Source organism: Polypterus senegalus, chromosome 1 (genome assembly GCF_016835505.1).
Source record: "Polypterus senegalus isolate Bchr_013 chromosome 1, ASM1683550v1, whole genome shotgun sequence".
NCBI lineage: Eukaryota > Metazoa > Chordata > Cladistia > Polypteriformes > Polypteridae > Polypterus > Polypterus senegalus.
Genome location: NC_053154.1, coordinates 92,405,522 through 92,417,566, shown reverse-complemented (window position 1 = coordinate 92,417,566; position 12,045 = coordinate 92,405,522). Strand labels below are relative to the sequence as shown.

The 12,045-nt window shown below is 36.1% G+C and overlaps 1 protein-coding gene across 1 annotated transcript in view; it reads right to left on the bottom strand.

Moving 5' to 3' along the window:
• The window catches only part of cd81a (CD81 molecule a), an 88,867-nt gene that overhangs the window by 37,883 nt on the left and 38,939 nt on the right, over positions 1 to 12,045 (bottom strand). The window contains exons 3-4 of the mRNA XM_039753393.1: positions 6,542 to 6,639; positions 896 to 970 (exon numbers count right to left, since the gene is read on the bottom strand). Of these exons, the coding sequence (XP_039609327.1) occupies positions 896 to 970; positions 6,542 to 6,639 (173 nt within the window). The remainder of the gene's footprint in view (positions 1 to 895; positions 971 to 6,541; positions 6,640 to 12,045) is intronic.

Genomic DNA, 12,045 nt, shown 5'->3' with positions numbered 1-12,045 from the left:
GCACACTCCCAGCCTGGAATTAACATTTTCTCCGCCTTTTTTCTTTCCTCACGTTGCTAACATAAATTCAGCAAACAGTGTACACCTAAAACAAAACCTGGCCAATTAAGATCATAACCTAGTTAGATCAGTGGTGCTATAGATACCAAAAAATTGAAGTTATTCTTTTACACCTACTGATTTAAAGATCCCATCTGTGGTGCTATGTTCTTGTTGAAGATGTTTTAAAGTCATAACTGACATCTAAACTTGCCTAAAGCATTCATAATTAAAACATTATTACATTAACTTTTAAACCATTTTCTAAAACATGCCTCTTTGAATATTGCTTATACCTGGTAGACTGTAAATAAGCCTAAATGCACCTTTCAACTTTTCCTGGTACTCCTATGACCATGAATGAAGATGGATATCTAGCCTTAGAAACTGTTTTTTGCTTTACACAGTGTGCTGTATACCTAAATATCATACTAGCCTTTTAAATTTGTTCTATACTGTTCATAGATGGTACTTTTTCAACACAAACACTGCATTCAGCGAAGAAACTGAGTAAAACTGTGGAAATGAAAATGACGGGCAAACCCCCTGTTACCATGAAATGTTTGTCATGTAATTATTTAGCTTGTGCAGATCTATTTTAACGAATACACATACATTTCTTAGAAACTAACAAGTCATTACTGACTAATTGTTAAGTAAATATGTTATATTTTGCCAGAGAAGTATGGTCATTTTGTGCACAGATTTAAAATCCAAATAAGATGTGTTGTTAATGCCTACCTTTTTTTTTTCAAAAAATAAAACTTTTATCATGCACAAAATAGCTTTTTAGTAGAAAATCATCTACCAGCTCTTTGTTGACTTCAAACTACTTAAGCACTTATAGTAGCTTTACCTTGTCTTTGTTAATGAAACCCCAGATTCCAGCAGCCACTTCACAAGCAAATAAGATTACCAGACAGGCAAAAAACTAGAGGAGACAAAAGTGAAACAAAAGTTAGGAAGAAAATTGCTTGGAAAATCTAAGTATTATACACTGTCCTTCTACAAATGCCTGGGGCCTCATGTATAATGCTGTGCGAGAAGTCACACTAAAACACGGCATATGGGCAAAAGTAGAAACAATGTATATGCACAAAAAAATTCAGATACACAAAACCGTGCATAAGCCAACTTCCACACACTTTCTCCCCATGAGTCCCAGTCAGCGTGAAATATAATGCACTTGCACAAGCCTGACGCCCCACCCTGACCCCTCCCAGAATTTCACATATTTGAATATGTAAATCAATATAAATAGCCCTTTTAGTTGAGTGTTTTGTTAAAAGAAAGCACATATAAAAGAGAAGAATTTCCCCAAATGCGAAGTGGAAGCAAGGAAAAACATACTTTTTGGTGGCTTAGGCAGTGGTATGAGCAACTAAAGGAACTTGATGGAATGACACTAAAAAGTTCAAGTTCATAAAGTCACACAAAAGTTGACGTGAAAATGCAAGTCATAGCCCACTGTCTTGAGTGTCTTACAGAAGCTTATTATGACAAAGAGAAAAGAAAAATAATATTGACACAGTGAATAAAAAAAATAAAAAATGAAATGTTGACTTTAATATTGAAATTTCCAGTTTAATCTCATAGTTTACTTTGTCATTAAAAGTAAAAATGTACGTAGAATGTTGTAAACTTCGTCTTAAAATCAATGTTTAATTTGCTAGAGTTTCTTAAATCCTATCATAACTAAAGTAGCACATTAAATGCTTTGTATTCTATGTGTGTGAATAACTGCATGCTTCTTAAATGAGCTTTCTCTTTCGCAGACAGGAACGTTCAGGCACTAATCGCAACACAGAATACATTACATTCATGATATTACATCTCTCTAAACATTTTACAATACTAAGATGTATACTTGATATTTTCATGATGAAATGCATTAAAACATGTATTAAAAATGGGGGCATGGCTGTGCAGTGGTAGCGATGAGTTGGCACTCCGTCCAATTATTCTTGACTCCCCCATCCAGGGATTGTTCCTGCCTCATGCAAGATGCTTGCTGGGACACGCGGGATCCTTGATTAAATAATTACAGTAGTACCGCATCTGTCAAACGTACCAACCCCAAATTCCTGTCCTTCCTGTTTCTTTCTCCACGTAACCAATCGCCACAATATAAGCGCTGCAATAAATGTAAAACCAGCTGTAAGCTTAGAACAGCGGTTCTTCAAAACCTTTAAGGAGCACTGAAATATCTTCGTAATATATTTTAATAATTTCATCCATCTATCCATCCAGGATCGTGACAGTCCCAGCAAGCATACAGCAGGAGGTAGGAACAATCCCTGGACAGGGCACCAGCTCATCGCTACCGCTGCACCACCACATTATTTAAATGAAGTTAATAATTTATCTGTAAAATGTAATATACATACTTTAATACATTTCATCATAAAAATGACATCAAGTATACATCATAGCACACAATGCCAAGAAGGACAGCTCTTGGACATCTAAATCAACTTAGAAGCCAGTCTTCATCATCTATAAATACGCACTCTTTTTCTGTTTAATTGAATCGAATTTCTTTATTTTCATCATAAAAATGACATCAAGTATACATCTTAGTATTCTATCAGCACGCAGCTCGAAAAGGATAGCTCATGGAAATCTAAATCAACTTAGAAGCCAGTCATCATCGTCTGTAAATGCATGTTCTTTTCTCTTGAGTGGAACAAATTCCTTTATTGTCATTGTATGGTACAATGAGATTCAATATGCAGTTTCTCCATAAACTTGTTTTCCTATAAAATGATATGATAACAATATAAAATAAACAATGCAAAAATATATTGTATAAAAGCACAAGTACAATATACATGTACATATAGTGCAGATAGTACACATGGTTCATAAAGTGGCTCAGGTTGTGCAATGTTACAGTTGTAGTTCAAGTTTACAGTGAGGTAATTGTAATTACAAGTACAAACAGTACTACCGGGAGCACTTAATAGCCTGATTGAGTGCTTTAATAGCTGTTGGGATGAAATAGTTTCTAAGCCTCGAGATCCGTGCAGGAAAAGCTGTGAAGTGTTTGCCAAAAGGAGGAAGTTCAAATAGACTGTGTGCATGGCTGAGTGGAATTCATGCAGAGACTGTGTGCATGGCTGAGTGGAATTCATGCAGAGACTGGTTCCTTTCTTGAGGCAGCAAATGCTATAAATGTTCTCCGGGGCTTTCCAATCACCTGGGGCCTCATGTATAAACGGTGCGTACGCACAGAAATGTTGCGTAAGAACTTTTCCACGTTCAAATCGCGATGTATAAAACCTACACTTGGCGTAAAGCCACGCACTTTTCCACGGTACCTCATGCCTTGTCGTACGCAAGTTCTCCGCTCGGTTTTGCAAACTGGCGGCACCCAGCGTCAAAGCAATGGTACTGTTCTTGTGTGATTACTCATTATTTTCATGACGCGGCTTTATAAATACACAGAAACTAACCGCATATTGTTTATTAGTGTAATGCATCTGATTGTAATTAACTTCGTAACAATATAATGGTCAGGAACAGCCATAGTATTCCAAATACCATAACTGCTTTAGCGTTGTTACTCTCACTTCTTCTTCTTCTTCTTCTTTCAGCTCCTCCCGTTAGGAGTTGCCACAGCGGATCATCTTTTTCCATATTACTCTCACTGCACGACTCGGAGTATTTATATCACTGTATCTGAGTGTGAATCACAGCAGCAGCTGACCGGAAAGAGAATTATCGGTATACAGCTTTAAGGACACGCTACCTCAGCCACTGCAAAATGTTTTAAAGCCTTTCCTGTACGGACCTCGCGGTTCAGAAACAGTTTAATCCCAAGAACTTTAAATGCACTCAATCAATTGCTCCTTGTAGAACGGTTTGTACTTATAAGTACAATCACCCCACTGTAAACTTGCACTACAGTTATAATATCTCACAACCTGGGCCACTTTATAAAGCGCGTATTTACATATGATGCGATATCATTTTAAGGTGAAATGCAGCAAAATATGTTTGTTAAATTATACACATAAAACTTTAACTTCATTTAAATAATCTATATTCTTCACTGGGAGTGTCGTGAAGGATAGAATAATTAAACATGTACTACGAAGATATTTCAATGTTCTTTAAGCGTTTTGAAGAATCGGCGCTAAGCTTACAGATGGCTTAACTTCTATTACAGAGCTGATTGTGTGGCGATCGGTTACTTGGGAAAGAAAAGCAAGGACTCTTGGGCGTACGCCAATATATATTGAATATAAAACAGAAGAGAAAATAACAACACAGCTAAAAGCAGCGACAAATTTGACAAAAGATAAATGCTTGTCATGAGCACGAGGCTCATGAAACACATGTTTAATAATGTGCTTTAGCTCCTATCATCATGAAAATGACATCACGCATACATCTCAGTATTTTAGTTATTCAGAGAGCTGTAATATCACAAATGTAATGGACTCTGTGTCCAGTTGGAGGAAGAGAGCCAGTTTAAGAAGCAAGTAGTGATTCACACACATAGATCACATACGAGTAGAAGATCAAATACAAAACAAAGCATTTAACGTGCTACTTTAATTACGATGTAATTTTGAGAAACTGGTTAATTAAGCGATTTTAAGATGAAGTTTATAATGTTCTACTAAATGACAAAATAAACTACGTGATTAAAGTGGAAAATTCGAGATTAAAGTTGACATTTCGTGCGTTTTCCCCACCGTGTGCCTTTTTTCTCTGTACCCTAATAAGCTTTCATATGACACTCAGACAGTGGGCTTACAACTCTTCTTTCACGGCAACTTTGATATGTGACTTCTTTTTTATTTCCGGCACTGTGCGATTTTGTGAATGTGAGCTTTCAAGTTTCTCCAACACGCTATGTCACTCGATCAACTTCATTTTGTTGATTATACCATGGTTTATTTGAACAAATAGTATGTTTTTCCTTTGCCTCCACTTGGTATTCGCTGAAATTCTTATATTTTCCCGTGCTTTTCCCATTGTCTTTTCACAGAAGGCTGCGCTTAAGGGCGATTTATATTGATTTGCATATTCAAATAGGCGTAATTCTGGGAGGATTTGGGCGTTACAAAATCTTGGCGTGCACGGCGTTAGTTTTCACGTTGATCGGGATTTATGTAACTAAAGAACGTGGAAGTTGGAGTACGCACAGATTCCTGCATCTGGATTTTTCTGTGCGTAAGCACATTTCGGCTTTTGTGCTTACGCCATGTTATAGTGCGAGTTCTACGCACGGCGTTATACATGAGGCCCCTGCTGTACAGCTGTGATTCCACACACAGATACAATGAGTTAAAGTACTCTGAATGGTGCACTGAGAGTAACAACACTAAAGCAGCTGTGGTATTTGGAATAGTTTATTTATTCCATGCACCATTATATTGTTACATAATGATAACAATAGAATGCCTTAAACTGGTAAATTAAATGCAATTCATTTTGATATATTTTAAAAATCCCACATCTTTGATGTGAATCTGAAAAAAGGGACACAACACAGAAACAATAGCACTGCTTTGACACTGGGTGCTGCCAGTTTGCAAAACCAAGCAGATACTTGCGTATGGAGGGTGGGGGCTGCCGTGACAATGTGTGTGGCTTTACACCAATTTAAGTTCTTATACATCTCAAAGTGTGTGTGGAAATGGCAATACACAACATTTTTGCACAACTGCATTACACAACTTTTCTTCTGATTTTCAGTTGCACAATTCATTTAAATAATCTTGTGGAGTCAGGGGTAGTTGTGGCATTTTCCCATGACCTCCTGTTCTGTAGTTTGCCTTTTCTAGTGACTCAGGCCAGTAGACAGCTCAACCTGCATGTCATTAAGTTTGCCATCTCCTGCAACTTAGACATGTCTGAAGCTCACTCCAAAAAAATCAAAACGTTTTGCGTTTGCTTCAAGTTGGATTAAAGATCTGCCTCATTCATGAGTGGTCAAGACTCCTGTTTTCAATTCAAAAGCATGGCTTTGAGGGAATGTACCTTCCCTCTAATGAGTAATATTATTTTATCAAAAAATTCATCCATTTCAACTTTTCACCATATAAATGGATAACAGACATGGAATATGTGATACAAGTTAGAATTGTAAGAATTGTATGTTTATCACATTGTGTCAATGTTATTCAGCATTGGTCACTGTTAGATCCCGTTCTATTAGAAATGTTGTGATGTCTGTTTTCTGTGAAAACATGAAATTAATAATTTTTCTCATTCACCAATTCAAACTACATGGGGTAAGTAACACAACAAAAAGTATCTGTTTGAAGTGTTATTTTAACCTTTATTCCTTTACAAATGCACAATGACACAGCTTTACAATTGTTTATTTTTTACTGCATTATTACCAAATTCATAATGCATTTTATGAGAAAGTAAACAAAATTATATCACTAATCCTTATTAAAATAAACGCCACAAATCAATACCATTGTCTACTCAAATTCTTGCAACACAATTTCTTGAAACCAAAAATTTGCAGAAGTATTACCGTTCCAAGGAGGCACTGTGATTCCTGGATGGCACCATAACAGCCAAGGAAGCCAACGAACATCATAACTGCACCAACAGCGATTAGGATGTAGACACCTTTAATGACAAGAAATTCACATTTTTATCAGTGTACATATTTCCAGGACAAAAACAGATCAATAATTCCACATTAACCTACTTTAAAAAATATTAAGAAAAGCTTTTCATATGAAACTTAAATCACATGGAATTTATGTAGCCAACTTAAGGCATGAATGCGCATAGCCTGATACAATTTGTCTGGGCCGCTCACTAGTAATGGAGGTATCCTTGACCGACATTATATTGCTATTCTTTTCATTATTTTTTATCCAACCCGATGCATCCTAATTACAGGGACATGCGGGTCTGCTGGAGCCAATCCCAGCCAACACAGGGCGCAAGGCAGGAAACAAACCACGGGCAGGGCGCCAGCACACCACTATATATATATATATATATATATATATATATATATATATATATATATATTTAATAAATAGCAATCTTGAAACAAGGAGTGAATCGAGAACAAGGTGTTACACAGAGTAAATGTGAACCATCTATTCTCAGTTCCCAGGCGGCTTCCCAGTTTCTGAATGAAGGCACTTAATTTGAAAAACCTATTTAAACTGTACATGTGCTCTGTAACACTTTAGAAAAAAGAAGCTAATAGATAACCTTAGTCAGAAAAGTGACTTGGTATAATGCCCCTGTTTTAAAGAAACCGGAAGACCTACTTTTAAAAAGCGAAATATGTTTACAAACATTGTTTTAACATTTAAGCTGTCCAGAATAAGTGTTACTGCACAACATTTTGCATCATTCAGAGTGCTGTGTTCAAATCATGTTGTGTATGTTGTTTGAATGTTCACTACCAAGAGTTGTTTATTACACCTGAATGCCATGTGATTCTTTATTTAATACACTCTATTCTCTACCTCTGTGTTTGTTTTTTTTGTAAACTGATGATGTTGAAATGGATAGCAATGAAACAATTTGAAATGTGACAGACCAGTTGCCAACAAACTATGATGTAGGGCTGGGCAATATGACAAAAAAATAAAATCATGGATCATTTTAAACCCAAAAGGCAATTCATGATTCCAATGTGTCATCATTGAAATCACTTTCAACTATTCACAAAATGAGAAGGTTGTCCATATTTTCCTAACTTAAGACACAACTGTATCTTTCCTAGAAAAAAAATTTAAAAAGCTATTTTTATTGACAATGAGAAAAGGTGCAAAATAAGAATACTTCTTTCAGTGCAGGCTTTTAGTACTTTTTTTTGGTAATTTTTTTATATTTGCACCCCTCATAGGCCATAGGGCCTTTAAAGTGCAGCTGAAAAAAAGCTATAAAGCTTTTGCTGATGTCCAAAGAAAGCAATGGCATTTTTTGAACTCCTGGCTGCATCAGCTACCACTAAATTTAGGGTGCAGGCTGCACATGGCACAAAGAAAGACAAGGCATTTTTTACAGCAGCATGGCCTGCTCACCTTTTTGCTTCCCCTTCATGTTGGCACCATTGTCATTTGGTATAATTACCCTTTAGAATCATGAAAAATAGTATGTAGTTCCTCAAGTCTGTCAATGGCAAGAGAAGATAAAATTTCTCCTATTGTATCTGTTGCTGAAAAGAATCCCATGAAGTAATCTTTAATCCTGGATATTTCTTCCAGAGTGACAATTTGTTATAATTCTTTTAATCAGTGTGCAATCCAAAATTTGAGATCAAAATATGAAAATGACACAAGACTTCAGAATTAAGGATTGTATTACCTGGTACTGAGAATATAGAAGACAGCACCTTTTGTAGCAGATCACCCAATCTGTTATGTGAGCAAAAGTGTGGGAACAGATACGTAATCTATTTAGTTGCATATCCCTTTCTTGCAATAATTGCATCAAGCCTGTTTACTCGACTGGCACTAGCAAATGGTTAGTTTCCTCTTTTATTATTCCGTTCCAGGCAATTACAGCAACTGCTTTCAGTTGTTTTTTGCTTTGGGTTTTTTCCCTTCAGAGATGAAAGGCACGCTCAATTGGTTTAAGGTCTTGTGATTGTCTTGGCACTTTCTACTTTGTCCCAATGATGAAGTCTTTTGTTGTATTGGCAGTGTGTTATAGATTATTATCTTATTGCATGACAAAGTTTCTCCTGAATGGGAATATTTGGACTGCTTAATGTCACTCACTATAATGCTCAATTACTTTCCCACTTATTTAATTTAATGAGCTAATTTTGAATTGTTCTGCCAAGGTAGATTATGTGGGTGCTGGTGTCACTCTCAATGTGTTCTATATGCTGTTCCATAAATGCCTTCCTCTTAAAGAAAACAATGATTCTTAGACTCATTGAACACTGAACGCCAAAAACCTGCTTCTAGGGAAAATGCAAGAGACTTCACATTATGTGTAGTGGATAATATTTTTTTATTTTTTTTTTTGTTAAATGAGAAACAAGTATTACCATTCCTAACCTTGTTTTGATTCTCATACAGGACAAGTCAACTTTCACTGAGATTTCCAATTGATCAATCAACAGATCAGTTCTATTTCATGCAAAGTGTGTCCCTGCATTACTCGTGGAGTATTCCATGGTGTAGAGAAATCCCTTGTGTGGATTATCTAATTTAATAGTTTAATAGTTAGCAACTGTAGATAGATATTATTAATCCAGCTCTGCCATCCTAAGTGCGTTTGCTTTACATTTTATTACAGTGTTTTCTCTCAGATAGGTAAACAGTGCCACTAGCTGTCAATCAGGCACCACAGTTAAAAGATGCTGTCTACCTGCCAACCCATAATGAACAGATAAGCTACTTATACAAACATCCCTCTGTAAGAGAGAACCAACCTACAGCCGCAACAAGTGATCAACATTATCAATGAGAATCCATTATTAAAGACATTGGCAATGATCACTTTAATTGATTAGTTGATTACATCATTAGGCTCAGTATGTTGCGCCGCAAAATTGTGTCATTACTTCATTCTGTTGTGAACACATATGAAAAAAGGTAGATGGTAAAGAAATGGCAGAAAAGACAGTGTGACCCAAGATTTCCGGAGTATGCAAGCATTTTATTCCAAATGCAGAAAAAAAATGTGAGTTCAGACTCTGTGGAGCACTAGGACTTGCAGTCATCCCAGTAAGTTGACTGGTAATTTATGTTATGTTATACAGATATTGTAAGCGCAATGTTTGCTAGGCTAGGCATGATGATATCACTTTTAGTTTGAAGTAAGGAATAATCTTGAGAGTCATAGTTCAGCCCCCTACAACAGGAATAAAACACTAGCATATATAACAAAGTTTTATGATAGGTGAATAAAAAATATGTGTCATTAGCCACTACTTAGTAAATATTCAGATTTCCCATATTTGTTTTATTTTTTTTTTTGACGTGTTCACTCTGATAAATTATTGTGCTGCATCACATGCTCACATTTACGTGTAATGTTAAAATGTGTGTGTTTACAAAAAGGGTTGAGAAGAAATGTTAAGTCCCCTGTCTTAGTATAGTAGAAAACATATTTTTGCCAGTCTTGCAATGCAAAGTAACTCAAAAACTCCATGAGTATCACTCATGTACAAGGTGTATCGATCATTCTGAGTCAAAAGATAGGAACAGGGTCGGAAAAGCAAAAAATTCCAGACTAGATGGCTATTGAACTTCAAATGGCTTTTATATAGTCTAGAGGAAGACATAATAATATTCACTTACTGCATGAGCAAACCTAGTACAGAGTAACAGCACACTTCTGAATAAGAAGCCTTAAAAGGTTTCCACACATTAACAAAATGAATGCTAATGCAAAAAGATACAAACTTTCAGTTAAAATAAACTCGGCATATTACATAGCAAACAGAGAACCAAATTTCCCTCAAATTAAACCACTTGTTTTACTACAAAAGGAAAATAGTCTGGAAGTTTCTCCAGCATAAGACAACAATGTTCATAATGCTGAATTAATTTCAAATATTACTGTAGCCTTGCAAAAAAAAACAAAAAAAAAAACTAAGTGTCATGATGCTGCAACAGATTCACCTAAGCCCCATATCCCTTTCTACAACCCCATCATAATGTAGTTTACAAACAAAACAAGATTTCAACATAGTCTCCTTGACAAACTGCAGGTCCATTCTAAAATCAAATTTAAAAAACTAAATCAAATCCAGTATTATAATAAAAGAGACCACTGACTCTTTCAAATAAAATAGTCCTTCTCATTTGGCGTGCTGTAGTGATGCACACGATCAGAACTTATAAACATAATAAGACACTTGATGAGGCACAGGCATGAAAGCAACAGTGAGGTTACAGTCAAGCAGTGAGCAAAACAGACAGGAAGCATACTTTAGTGAGACTAGAGTGTCTAGCATGGGCACACTGATTAACCTGATAGCCTGCTTCTTGATTCACATCAAAGCACGCACTTGTGTAAGAGAAGCGGCCTGAGACATAGGTAGGTTTGATCTAGGCAAGGAAGACAGTAATAGAGTAAGAGATTATCTTACAGACATAAAGCAAGTCACATTTTACCCAATATATAGCATTTGCCTAAATTGTTACAAAAAGAGCAAGAAAAACTAAATCCTTTCCCCAAAATGGTGAATAGATTGGTAAAAGCTTGGACTGAAAGACAGGGGATTGGTAAAAGCTTGGACTGAAAGACAGGGCTTTGAAATCTGTCTTGTTTGAAATAAAGACATCATGCATGCATATGCCTCATATTTCAATAGGGCAACAGTAGTGACAGAATCTCATCAGATTAGAAAAGGAAAAGATTATAGCCCTTGGCAATACTACAAGGCTCTGCATAAACACTAATTTGCTGTGAATGATGTGAATTTTGAGGCACCTTACATGTCAAACTTGTGGTCTGCAATAAAAGGTATCATCTTATTGCAAGCAAACATAGAAACAGTGGACATAGTGAAAATAACATCTCACGTCCAAATGTTTGGAAAAGTTCATTATTCTGCATTTCAGCACATCCCACAGCTTAGCGTATTAACTGAGAAGGTCTTTTCTGGTGATTTATATGAACATGACTGCACCATTTTACTTTGCAATTTTTTTCAAAGCTCTTACATGAAGAAGTACTTTCCACAACTAAAATGTAGAAAACCATTTACTGTAAGGAGGGCAACTACTGTCAAAACATGTTTCAATAATTAACTGTCCAATGCACTGAATTATACCGCCCCAATCCTTACAGTTTACATTTGAACAGACAACATGAAAATAGGCAAGCAAACATGGCAATCGAATTCAGAACAGCTGACAAAATACAGGAATTGAAACTGGCCAGGAAACACTCAATTGGTGCAACTATCAGCAAAATACATTATTTGTCGCTTAAAAGAGAAATCATTAGTAAACCTTTTTGCATAGGATTTAGAGAGAATAAGTGCAAAGCCTAGAAGCGTCTTAGCCAGCAAGCAGACCACAGGTATAGTGATTTCCCCCT